Raw genomic sequence first — 13417 nt, 5'->3', positions numbered from 1 at the left:
GGCGGCGGCAGGGGGCGGGGCCTGCGCGTGTCTCGCGCCGGGGGCGCGGGAGGGAGCGGCGGAGCTCGCGCGCGCGCGAGAGCGGGGAGCGGAGCCGAACCGCCCGGCCCGACAACCCCCCCCTCCTCCGCCGGGGCGCTGCTGCCGCGCCCGCCCTGCCCGAGGGCTCACAGGCAGGTGAGGGGCCTCACTCCGGGGTTGGGGTGACGGGTGGGGGGGGAGTGTGTGTGTGTGTGTGTGTGGGGGGGTGGTTAACGCGTCTTACCGGCCGCTGGGGGGAGCCCGGAGCGGGGCGGGGCCTGCGGGAGCCGGTAGCTGTGGGCAGGGGCTGCGGCGGCGGGGCCTGTCGCCGGGGAGAGCTGCTGCTACTCAGGTGGGTCCGGGTTCGGCGGCGGTTCCACCCGAGGGCTGCGTGGCCCGTCGGGCGGCCGGAGAGAGGGGGCGCCCGGGCGCGGCCGGGGAGGGGGGGGGGGCAGTGCGGGGCCTCACCCCCGCCGGGGCCCGCGCACGGTGTCACCGCCCGGGGGCTGGGCGGCGGCGGCCCCGGCTCCCCCCGGGCCCGCGGGGACGGCGGCGGGGACGACCGCCTCGCCCTGGCCGCCGCCGGGCCCGCGTCCCGCCGGGCACCGCTCGCCGGGGCGGGCTGCCGTGCGCCGGGTGGGGTTTGGTTTCGCCTCGTACGCTCGGTCCTTTCGCGCTCCTCCCGTGCTCGTTCCCTGGTGCGTTTTGCCGCCCCTGCTTATTTAGGCTGTCCTTGGGAAGCGCACGCTTTTGTTGTCTTAGTCACATCATCCGAGGTAATGGTGACCGGTGTCTTTCTACCTAGACCTTGCGGTATCGTTGGTTTTTTTTTTTTTTTTTTTTTAATTTTTTTCCCTGTGAATCCTCAATGGTCACGTTTCACTTGTTTTTCTTACGTCTACTACAAAGTAAGCGTCAGCTGACACGATGCTTTGTTTCTGAATCTGCTGCCGTCCTGAAGCATGTGTCAGGAATTGCTGTCTTTCCACATCAGTCTCATTTGTAATGTGAACTCTACATCTGAGTTATGAGGTGTACCGTTTATTTTACATGGAATGTTGCATGCATGCTGGAAGTTCCCATCATGGTTTCTGCCGACACAGTCTGAAATGGTTTAAATTGAAACCCCAGTGGAAATGGGAGAGACTAGGAAATGTGAAGAAAAGATATAATGCAACACCTATGGAGGTGGTGGTGAGGGAAAGCAGTACGGAAGCCAAGTACAAGAAAGTAAATAGATAGAAATAGAATTGGACCAAAGAATAATGTATGTTCAGCATTTTATCGAAGCTTGTTTTAGGGGCACATTAGTATATGCTGGGTGGTTGTAGCTGGATAATACGTTACCTCAAATCCAACAGGCTCTAACCAAAAAAAGTTGTCTGGTTTGACTGCAGGATAGTAATTCTTAAACAATGGCCAACTCGGCTAGGATGTCTACAGCAGTAATCTCCACCAGCTGCCTGCCCTCCTTTTCTCCCGGAGGTTACTGCATCTATAGTAGTAGGCGGCTGAACGTACATCCTCCTCCTGAGCTACTGCAATCTACAGCCTGACATATTCCTGTATGTTGTGTTGGAAACTGCAGCAGCTCAGATGTGTGCCCCAATTCAGGGTCACTTATGAGTCAGCACCCTTACAGCCATATAAAATAAGATTAGAGGAGAAGAATCACCACCTTGCCCATGCTAGTGTTAGTAGAGTTGGTAGTGCAATAGTTGATTTTTATTTATTTTTTTTTTTCCAGTAATGACATATTTGGATGAAACCACTAGTTATTAAATAACTGAGACAGCTGTACTGAATGTAGTTCGGTTCTGGAAGCATAGTTCAGAACTTTATCACAGAATGGCAGTTTCCTGAATAGTCATGCATATGACTGCTATATTATCCAGAAATTTGCAATTGTCTGAATCCACAAGCTGCAAGAAAGGCTACAGTTAGAAAAGGTTTGGGATCTGCTGAGTAAATCTTGAGTTTATCATAGTATTTGATAGAATTATAACTTTCTTCACCTTTTCAGGGAAACCTAACTTAGCTGTAATTAAATCACTGTAAGGTTGTTAGCAGGTTTTCTTCAGTTTGGGTTTCTCTTATCTGAGCTGTATTAAAGCATCATGTTTTTCATAGGTCTTAGTGTTGTTTCTTTGACCCTGTCTCAAGATTTATGAGGTTCTGTTTGCATAACTTTTCATCTCTTACCTCTGGCTAATGGCCTGACTGGCAAAAAAAGCAGGTTTGGTATTTACATGGCCTTTTTACTGAATTGCAAATCTTGGTCATGAAAGAAACCTAGGTTTTTTTTTTTTTTTTTGCTGCATCTGCCAGTTTCTTGGTTCCTGGTAGCAGTTATCTGTGTTGCTGCGTGAATAGAAATATTTCACTATGCTATTGTAACCAGTGTGTGAGTTCCCTGCTATTATTACTTATTTTGTGAAGCAGGATACTCTCCCATTGTTATTCCTCCTGCCCTCACCCCTCCCTGTTTTCAAGCTTATGCCCCCCAAACCTTGACTTGTGAGAGGTTTGTTATAACACTTACCTGGCTAAGCCACTTGAAAATTGTAGTATGTTTAGAAGGTCTGGTTTGGTTTATCCAAGTATGGCATGCTCAGAGATGGATGGATGGATGGATGGATGCACGCAGCTTTTAAAAATAATCAGACTGATTGCTAGGATTAAGAAGCAATAACACACATTCTTGAACCTTGCTGGCTACTCTTGCTGTGAGAACACTCTGGGTGATGAGGATTCTATCATTTAGTGCTTGTTTAAACCAAGAGTTTAACTCTGGCAGGCAGCGGGATGCCATGTGGCAGTGGTAGAGCATGAGATCCTAGAAAATCCAATGCTGATTGAGTAGTGATGTTTTCTAGTATGTGGATTCTGTCAATATCATTAACACAACTTTGTTGTCAGGGCAAGATTATGATGGAAATTCTGTAGATGGAGCATGCTTTGCTTTTCACAGGGATGTTACCCGTGGTGACTTTAGGATAGCTGCCTACATGGATTCATCAGTGCTTCTTAGGTACTTCTGGGCTTTTGAAATATCCTTCTCACTTTTAGCATTGTGTTTCCTCTCCTGGGAAGTTGGTTGTTGGTTGCATGCCACCTGGAGGGAAGAGAGAAACAACCATGCATATAATAAAAACGTAGTATTTACTGACTGTATACTCTGAAAATGAGGCTATAAACTCTTCATCCCTACAATGACAGAAAATTAATGTCCACAGGTCTTCAGTCTCCTAGGTAATTAAAGAATGAGAGCTATTTTGATCACTTCACTAGGAAGTTTATGTGCATGTTTTGATTCCTGTTGCTTTTTGTGTTCTGGACTCTTTTAAAGAGGAAAAAGACACATGACAGTTTTTGATGTGTATCTTCTATCTGCTTTAAATTTAGTGACTTATAATCAGTTCCCCTTCATTGCATAAAACAAACCCTGATGCACCTTCCTAGCCTGCCTACACATGTCAGTGTTAAGAAGGTAGGACAGGGAAGGACCGTGTGGGTCAGTGGGTCCAATCCCTGGTAAACCCGGGCCAGAACCAGGAATTGAGAATGGCCACAATGTATCTGCAGGATGGGTTAATTATCCTGTAACAAATTCAGTGCTGCCAGTGGAATGCTTAAAGCTAAGGGATATAATAGGCACTGGAACAGTGTCCAAGACTTCTGCCATACCTGGGAAGCCTTTAAGTGGGATGTCCAGACAGTGTTAAGAAATACATGCCCCAGTCTCTAGAGGAAGACAGAAGAAATTCTGTTGGTACACAGCAACCTGACAAAGGGAAAAAAACTTGCTTGTGCACCCAAACCAAGTGACGAGGTTTACTTCCTAGTATATGGTGAACAGAACCATTTTAGTCTGACAAGCGAGATGAGGTAAGGACTTTAGAAATATCGGTAACACCTCCTGTTCTTGTTGAGGCTGACCTCCAGAGCTTTAGAAAAAAATCTGTATGAGCAAGTGGTGTATCACAAAGAGTGCATAAATATGAGTAAATAAATATTTAGCTTCAATACAAGCATTTTTATAATAATAGTGAGCCTTTTTGGTTTTGTGGTCTTGTTTTTTGGGAAAGAAAATATAAAGGAATGAAGCTGTGGTGGTGAAAGTATACCCTTTATGCTGATATCGTGACTTACAGGAATTATAAACAAAACTGCATGTCAGTTAAAACTGCTTTTGCAAAGAAGCTGCTATAGAGTAGAGCATGTTCTGTCTTATTTGTGTCTTCCTTGTGGAGTAAGTAGATCACATGAAAGGAAATATATACTTGTGGGAGACATTAACTAGGAAGCTGGTGAATATTTCTGGCTCTCGAGACTCGCAGGTGGGATTCGCAGGATATGCTGGATGGGTTATCTTGTAGGAATGGGAGAGAAGAATGGGAAACAGAATGGTGTCTAAAAATCAGATAATAAAATTGTTTTCATGTTCTGTGGTGATTTAAATTGTATGTACCATTTATGTTAACCTTCAAATTTAAAAAGTGTATAACAGGAGTGTCAAATTATGTTTAGAAAAAACCCATTCCTTTGACAAATGACTGCTGTGTTTTTCCTTAAAATGTTAGGGTCAGGGTTGATGGCCTACCTTTTACAAAACATGGTTTTCAATATGTCAGTCAGCTAAATATTATCAGGGATTTCTGAGATATTTTTCTGGGAAGATTTCCTGCGTATAGCAGGGGGAATGTATCAATTCCTATCTTCTCGTGTTTGGTGAGTCAGAACAAGGGCACTGTTGCCTTCAGTGAACTTAGCAGATGTGCAAGTTGGTGAATTTAAAAAAAACCAACAACCCACCTTTAAAAAGGATTGGACATAAACAGATGTCGATGCTTGGGCATCTATTCGTGTGCTATCTAGGATTGAGAATCAATGATAAGATGAACAGTTCCTTTTTTGTCTGCTTTCCATCTTAATTTAATTTCTCCCTTTTGCTTTCTTGCTCAGGGCCATGACGAAAAGAATATTTTGATATGGATAAACAAACCTGAATTCCGTGGGTTCAATGCCTTGTGTTCAGCTTTGGCTGGCTTGCAAACAATTTCCAAAGTAAATTATCTTCTGTCATTTTTTTGTGTAGTAGTCATTAACTTAACATGAGAAGTAGTGAGCTTTCTTACCTTCCAGAACTCGTCGAACCTAAAATCTACATCATAGGCCTAAAATAGATACTTTACATTTTTAAATGTAAAGTAGTATAGCAACTGTTGTGCTTGTAATCGTGGTGTGCACCAGAAAGTAACAGGAGTTCAATTTTTTTTTTCCCTTTTGGTTGACACACCTCAGTTATTGTGAATCCTATCTCTTCTCCTATGATACTCGCTATTTGAATTCCAGGGTGAAGATATTTGTCAGGGTTTTACTGGAATACAAGCTTTTTCTAGTTTGGAATTCCATCTTTTTTTTTTTTTTTTTTTTTTTTCCTTTGCTCTGTTGTGGAGTCCAGGTTCCATTGTATGATCTGGTTGTTCTTACACATTATTAACTATTAAGGTATTAATTATGAAAATGTGAACAACTGCTACCTCTGTTAATGAAGTCTAATGTGTCTGCTACACTGCTTTATCAGATTAAGACGGCTCTTGTAAAGGCTGACTTTTCTGTTGCTATTATAGAACTGACATTCAAAGCTTTCCTTGTGCAGACAGGGATTGGTGCGACAAGAAAGTTCAGTCTTCTGGGAGCTGGTTGTATGGCTGCCATTATGCTGATGGGAGGCACTAGGGGGGTCACTGTGCTGTAAGATATAAGATGCACTTGCCAGCCCAGTTTGTGATCAAACTGCCCCGTTCCTGACTGTCAGGCAGTGACGCTGTTAAAGAGGTGACTCCGTAAATGTTGCTATCTCTCAGCTGGTGTCAGTCCTGAACAGCAACTACAGGAAAAAAAATCAGAGGAAATGTTACTTGCTGAAGGCTGCCCAGGTTATTCCAAAATTCTTTTTGTTTTAACAAATGCAAGCAGGGATTTTCCCGTATTTCTGCAGTATGTTTTTCTGTATTTGGTTTGCTTGCTTACCTAAAGGTAGTTCCTGTGGTATTAGTATTTGTCCTGGAGTAGGGGGGAGATATGAAAGGTGTTATATATTTATAGGACAGTGAGATCATCCAGAGGTTAACAAAACTTTGTGTTAATGAATCTTCTGTTTTCTATCAGCTGTAGCCAGGAATGTTTGCTTTCTGAGCCGTTGGTTCACATGAAATACTAGATATTGGGGCTGAATGTGACAGCATTGGTAAACACACCTCACTTTATTCGATTCTTTATCCTGAAGTTGATGTGATCCTTCCAGAATTTCTTGCATTTCTACTATGCCTGAATACAACTCTTTTACTGAAAGTCACCAGATCTTTTAACAAGACTGGTGTACCTTTTCCTGCTCTCTCTCACTTCATAATTGCCTTACAGGGAAATCTGTGTGAAGTTGTGCAGGTTGCATTTTACTATTCTTTTGCCATGCTAGGTTCTGATGCAGGAGTTACCAGCTTTCATGCTGCTTTGAGTTACCATTTTGATTGATGGATATACTTCTTGTGGTATCTGCTTTGCTGTTTTGGAGGAGGCTTGATTCTCCATTGCTTTTCACTATGACTAGGCTACTGTAATGAAACAGATTCATTTTCGTTGCCACAAGTTGTGCTAGTAGTACATTTAAACATTTACTGTCAGATTATAAACATTTTTCACAGTTGCACTGTGTCTGTCTCTCAGTGTTTTTGGACAGTTAACTACAATCTTAGAAGACAGGATGTACTGTTACCTATCTTGTCATTTTCATACAGAAAATGTGTTCATAACCGTCCTTTTTTCAAACCTTTTTCTACAATATTGTGTAATTCTCATCTATTCTTCTAATGCTTCTGATAGACCTTCTTTCAAGTGTTTTCATAGTCGCTATATAATGTTTTCAACCAATACTAAAGCAGGTTGGTCATATGTTCCTGTACTTGCAAAGCTGCTCTGCCAATCTCTATATAGCTATATGAAGTTTTTACTTTGGCTGACATTTTTTTGTGATTTTTTTTTTTTTTTTAATTTGGCTTTCAGATAGGATGTTCTTTGGAAGTTTCTGTTCTCTTAGTGAACAAGAGAGTTTTGTTTCACAAATGTAAAGATATGCAAGCTACCTTGAGGAAAAATGATTTAGCACTGGCTTCAGCAGCTTTGTTTTTTTAAACACTTTAAGTTTATAGTCTCTTTCTTTGTAATCTTAAGTAAGGGCTCCTGTATTGGCAGAAGGAGCCAAAGGTTTTTGAAACCTACAGGAGAATTTGCAAAGAAGAAATGGTCAATACATTCATGTCACAGTTGGACAGTGTTCCTTGTGGTTACTGCTATCCTGTAAGGTTAAAGGGGTGATTTATTTGTGACTAAATTTAAGGTCACAGTAGAAAAAGAAGAAAGTAACAGTGCTGTATCTTGGCCTCATGTAAAAAAAAAGACCGTACTTCTGAGATTCATAGTAAAATGGTAGTGTGGATCAGAATATTGAAAAACTTTAACTTTTCTGGTTATGTTGCTATCTGAAAGAAATCTTCCATGTAATTTTGCTTGGACTCCTGGAGGTAAACTAGAACTCTCACTTTTTCCTGATTAATTGGTACTGTGAATGAGAAAAGACATTTCTGTCACTTCCTTCACTTTACTGTTTCCAGGATGAAAGATGTTTTTCCTAGTCTGAAGTGTCTTTGTATCTACTTCTGCTTATGGATTCCTAATAGCAACAAAGTGAAATGGCTGGTGACAAATGCTACTGGAAAACCAAACAAAACTAACCAAAAAAAAACAGTCAAGATTTATCCTGTAATTTTTTTTTTTTTTTTTTTCCTCTTGAATCATGACAAGTCTCGGTGTCAGTGAAAATACTGAAACTGGCTGCATGGTTGGAAGAGTGCATTTAGTTAATATTTGGAATATTCACAATTTTAAAGTCTAATTATGATGTAATGAAAGTTTTTGTTTCAAGAGAAATACTGGAGGGTTACGTTTGCTTGTTTTGAAAAAATTTTTTATTAATATAATGCTTTTGTTTGGCTTTTGAGAAGTGAGAGCAGTGTGATGCATGGCGGTGATGTCCGAGTTCTTCTCCCTGAGTTTCATGTGTGTCTGCTCTGGGAATCCTTTATGTAACCCTAATCAACAGCTAATTGTAGCAGTTGGCTTTTATGGCTTGAATGATTTGATTTTTTTTTTTTTTTTTTTTTTTTTTTTTTTTTTTTTTTTTTCCTCCTGGAGTAACAGAGGGGATGGTGCCTGCCTGTGAAACAAAGCTGAGAGCTGAATTAGCATAGGACTGGTGTTCCCACTTAAGGTGGACGAGAGCTAACCTGCCTGCCCTGTACATGAGAAGATGGGGACTGCCCAGCACCTGCTGTGGTACCAGCTCCTTTCAGCCGCCTGGGAAGCTACTTTTCTGTCAAGGGCATCAGTCACTTTCATTCTTTGGAAAGCTGTTAGTGGTTTAACAAAGTGTTTGCTAAAGCAAGGAGAAAGCAATTCCATGAGTTTTCCATTTTAGGGTGATTAACTCATTAGAAATGATCTAAAATCTTTTTGTGTGCTTCTTGTGTGTTGTTAAGCTCTTTACTAGGTGGTATTTCTGCATGCAACAGCACTTGTAGCAACATGTAAACTTAATGTTTTGGGGGGAAGTGTCTTAAGTAAAATACACAGCATAAAATACGTCTAATCTCTTGGTTCAAGTTAAACTCACTTAAAGCTGTTAAGTGAATGAGTGTTTGCACTGATTTACTGTGGTGAGCTTCTAGCAAATGAATTAAGTGCTGTGATTTGGATTAATTTTCAAGAGAATCCTTGTGAATGCAAGCTCTCAGATGAATGTACTTTATGTAGTGTCTAAGAAATCATATCTGACTTGTTTTGAGTGCTCAAGTGGTGTCACAGCAGCATTTTTAGCATTTTGAGATCTCAAACAGTGAGATTTGTCTGAAATAGTTTTTCTGTTTGGAAGAAGTGTTTTTCTTCCAGATCTGGGGCACAGTGTCTTGCTTATTGAAGCAATGCCAGTGGAACACTGTAGACTTTGTTACATAGTTTATATTTCTGTACTGTTTTGCATAACGATATGTAGCTGAAATAGAAGAAATGTCTTATCTGTAACTTGTATTAAAAAAAATAAAAAGTCTGTAGGTTGTGTTTTGGTAACTTAAATTATTAATGCTGCTGGCTATCTTTCTATGGTCTATTTTGTTTTACATATGTTTTAAAATATTCTGTAGCAATGTTGTTGCTAGCTTTGGTTGTCATTTAAAAAAAAAAAGAGGAAGTGAGAGAAAGAGAGAGCAAGCACTTGAACTTCTTGAGGACTGCTCACAAAACAATATCAGCTTCCATTAGCTTTGTAAAATTACTCATGTATCTTCTATGAAATGCTGTGAAAATGAAAAAATGCTGGCTTACTTTGATCTTGTTTTTCATTTAAAACTTAGGGTTAAACTAAACATTTTAAAACTCGGTCTTGTTGTATCTTTTCCTGTACAAACTTGTTTCTGAAAGGAAAATGATATATTTTTTCTTCATTAGGCTATTACTTATTTCTACGCTTTTCCAGTATTTTTTTGCAGTACTATTATTTGGTGTCTTCCACTTTTACTATTTCTACAATTCCTTTTGCGTGTTCCTCTTTTAAGCCTAATCTTTCATTTACTTGCCCAATTATTGTCTCTCAAACATGCCACAGAGTTTGGAAAAATTGATTCCTGATATTTGGCAAACCTAACTTCCGAGCAAGAGGTGAGGCTAGGTGAAATCTGGTGTGAAAGGAAAGATGTTGGGATATAGAAGGTGGTGCTGCTCTTTGGATGCTGGCTGGTATTCTTTCACCTGATGGGGAGAGGCCAGATGCAGGAATGTTTTAATGTTCTAGTTTTGATATCAGTTGGATCCAATAGTTTACCCTGGAAAAAATAGGAAGACAAAGTTAGAACTGTATAGTGCGTAGTTCTACAGCACAGTAGTTCAGTCACAAGGGTGGATTTCATTTCTGTTTCTTGCTCCTCTACTAGATCTCGACTACTAACAGTGGTCTCAGCCCATTGCCCCTGGACTACTAAAGAGCTAGCACTTGTGGAACAGCATAATGTTACAGTGCAAAAATAAGGAATTTTGCTGCATATGCTACCAGAGTTCTTGTTTAAAGAAAAAAGCAGAAGGGAGGAGGAACTGCAGTATGATGTCATACTGTTCTGTGTTTTAAGCGGTCCCTGCTGCTGGAATGATATTATTTAATGGAATTAATCTGTGCTGGTTAATGAGAAGTATATTTTGATTTAAATCTTTGCTTAACCTGAGCAAAGATTTAAATCATGTTTAGGACTGAATCCCAGTTTGAGAGAAAATAAGAAACTGGAACCAGTTTTTGGTGTAGGTGTGGTTCTCTTGTTCCTCTTAACATCATTGGTCCCATTGCTGTGATAGCTGTTATTTCAGAGTTGTACCTATACTTGCTTAAGCTTTATGGTCAGTAATGATTTCACGGTGGTTCTTAGTTTTGGTTCTGACTTCTGAGTGTGAAGGAAGGCTGACAGGAACACTGAAGGGGACCTACTAGTTGAGATCATGATCAGAATCCTTTCAGTCTGTCCTGCCTTCACATCTGCAGGCTTATTTTCACAGCAACAGAATTTAGAAACGGTGTCCTACAGAGGCTAGCAGTGCTCACAGATAAAAAAATACTACTGAATGGGCTTTAAATTTTGATTGTCTCTCTTACTTGGAAAACTAACAGGTAAAGAATTAGGGCCAGTTTTAATAGGAAAAAAAAAATGATGAATTCTGTAGAGTTCACGTCATGATGTACAAATTTATGGCTTGAAAACTGATGGGTTCTTTTTTTCTACTCTCTTTACTGTGATAATACAACAACAGAAAAGCAAGAATAAGAGTTCCTTTTTAAGTTTAAATATTAGAGTTTAAATAAAAGACTGCTTTTTGTGAGTGGGAATTGAAAAGATTCTGGAGAAGTGTAAAGGTAGTAAAATACACTTTATTTGATGTGGGACAAAATATTTGGTGATAAACTAGGTATTTAATATGCTATTTTTACTGATACAGATTTTAATATCTTGTTATTATTGATGCAGATATGGTCCTGAACATCTTGAGCACGTGACTTCAAAGATGGACAACTGGATCTGTTATAAATTGTGATTGGCCTTAAGCTGACTTAGAACCATTGAAGAACTTAACAGGATTTCTGTCATTCCTGATTTATGCCTATCTAATTGCCTCACACCACCAGCTTAATCATGTATGGAAGTGCTCGGTCAGTTGGTAAGGTTGAGCCAAGCAACCAGAGTCCAGGGCGTTCACCAAGGCTGCCACGGTCACCACGCTTGGGCCATCGTCGAACCAACAGCACGGGAGGCAGTTCTGGGAGTAGTACTGGGGGTGGCAGTGGGAAAACCCTTTCTATGGAAAATATTCAGTCCTTAAATGCTGCCTATGCTACGTCCGGCCCTATGTATCTAAGTGACCATGAGAACGTGGGTGCAGACACCCCAAAAAGCACCATGACTTTGGGCCGATCTGGGGGGCGGCTGCCTTACGGTGTTAGGATGACTGCAATGGGTAGCAGCCCTAACATTGCCAGTAGTGGAGTTGCCAGTGATACTATTGCATTTGGAGAGCACCATCTCCCTCCGGTGAGTATGGCATCCACTGTGCCTCACTCGCTGCGCCAGGCCAGGGATAACACAATAATGGATCTGCAGACACAACTCAAAGAAGTATTAAGGGAAAATGATCTGCTTCGCAAGGATGTGGAGGTGAAAGAAAGCAAGCTGAGTTCTTCCATGAACAGTATCAAGACCTTCTGGAGTCCTGAGCTGAAAAAGGAGAGAGCCCTGAGGAAAGATGAAGCTTCAAAAATCACTATTTGGAAGGAACAATACAGAGTTTTACAAGAAGAAAACCAGGTTTGTCATCCAATGTCACTGTTGTGTTAGTGCAGTAGCATGAATAAATGAGTTTATTAAACTTGCGTGTCACATTTAAGCAGCTAAATTATATTGGTGCTTTTTCCAGGTAATTGGTATGAATAAGATGTGTTTTCAACTTGCAAGCCTCTTCTTAAATGTTTCTTGTCAGACTTGTAAGCCATTTCTTTAGTGCTCATTTCTCCTTGTGTGTTTTTTTTTCCTAGGACTGATGCTAAAACACTCGATTTCCTTTTGGAAGTATTTTACACTGTTCATAATTATATTGCTGTAGTGCTTACCTCTTGAAGCATTCACTGAGATGCAGAATGTCCTAACTGCTGACCCCAAATACAACTGAACATTGACAGATTGCTAGTGAAACAAAGTTTGTTACACTGGACTTATTGTAGAGCTCCAGTTATTATAAATCCCCAGACCTGCAGTTTTCATAAACAGATATAAATTGTGTTTTTATACATTTAAGTAACACTGTTTAATACCTGCTCATCTATCTTTTTTTTTTTTTGTCATAAGCCGTGCATATCTTGTTATGCAACTATCATAAAGCACTCTACAGGTTTTTTTTTGTAGTGGTCTGGCTAGTTAGAGAATAGGCAGATGAACAGAGAATCTTGGGTGTCTAGTTCTTTTGTCTTGTCCCTCTGAAAAGCGTCCCTAAATTAGAATAAAACTGAGAGCTTGATTGAAATTGAGGTCTCTATAGTCAGCTCTACTTGTTAAAAGCTTTTTAAAAATTTCCCATCTAGACCTTCTTGCTATCTTAACCTGGAAGTAAATACTTATCTTTGAGTTGCTGTCCTCCTGTTTAGTTGTTTCTGGCCAAATGTGAGTTAGGCATCTCTGATAAGAAACCTCATCAGTCTTATGGGAAACAGGCCCAGCATCCAACTCCAAAAGTTTCCTGACGTGTAAGTCAGCTTTCACCATGACAAAATTACTTTCCCTATACTCATTTTTTAAATATCCAGGAAAGTTGAATAAAGTAATTTCCATAACTCAAGTGTGATCGTGTTCTTGAAGCTCTTAATGTTTACTTGCTATTTTAGGCAGAACTTTTTTTTTTAAGATTTGCTTTAGAAGGTGAAGGGGAGAGGGGAACTGCTGGAAGGAAAAAATAGTACTGGTATTACTTGACATGTTATACTGTACTTTAAGGTGACCTGTCTTAAACAGTAGATGCCATTTGGTTAGTGATAATCTACTACACTGAAGCAGTCTGCAATTTTATTTTCGCTTTTTAAAGAACTGAGTTGAAGAAAGTAAATTGCTTTTCCTGAGTTAGTATGAAATAATTTAATGAACTTTTCAAGTAGTTTTATAGCTGTATTCTTACTGAATGGTAAGTATCACAACATGGGATTTGTTAACGTGTGACATTCTATATTTATTTTCAGATGTCTTGTTGGAGTGAAAAAAAC

At 40.3% G+C, this 13417-nt stretch overlaps 1 protein-coding gene across 12 annotated transcripts in view; it reads left to right on the top strand.

The window, feature by feature from the left end:
- Positions 1-39: 39 nt before the first annotated feature.
- The window catches only part of ERC1 (ELKS/RAB6-interacting/CAST family member 1), a 300191-nt gene continuing 286813 nt past the window's right edge, over positions 40-13417 (top strand). For 11 of the 12 annotated variants that reach the window (XM_042795217.1, XM_042795216.1, XM_042795215.1 and 8 more), the window contains exons 1-2: positions 40-177; positions 11142-11975. In XM_042795217.1, the coding sequence (XP_042651151.1) occupies positions 11307-11975 (669 nt within the window). In that variant the 5' untranslated portion in view covers positions 40-177; positions 11142-11306. Of the gene's footprint in view, positions 178-295; positions 374-11141; positions 11976-13417 lie in introns of those variants that run through there. The other variant, XM_032986073.2, reaches the window with a different exon arrangement.

Source organism: Tyto alba, unplaced genomic scaffold (genome assembly GCF_018691265.1).
Source record: "Tyto alba isolate M040663 unplaced genomic scaffold, T.alba_DEE_v4.0 Super-Scaffold_21, whole genome shotgun sequence".
NCBI lineage: Eukaryota > Metazoa > Chordata > Aves > Strigiformes > Tytonidae > Tyto > Tyto alba.
Note: the sequence above shows the minus strand (reverse complement) of the source record. Positions and strands in the feature narration are given on the sequence as shown.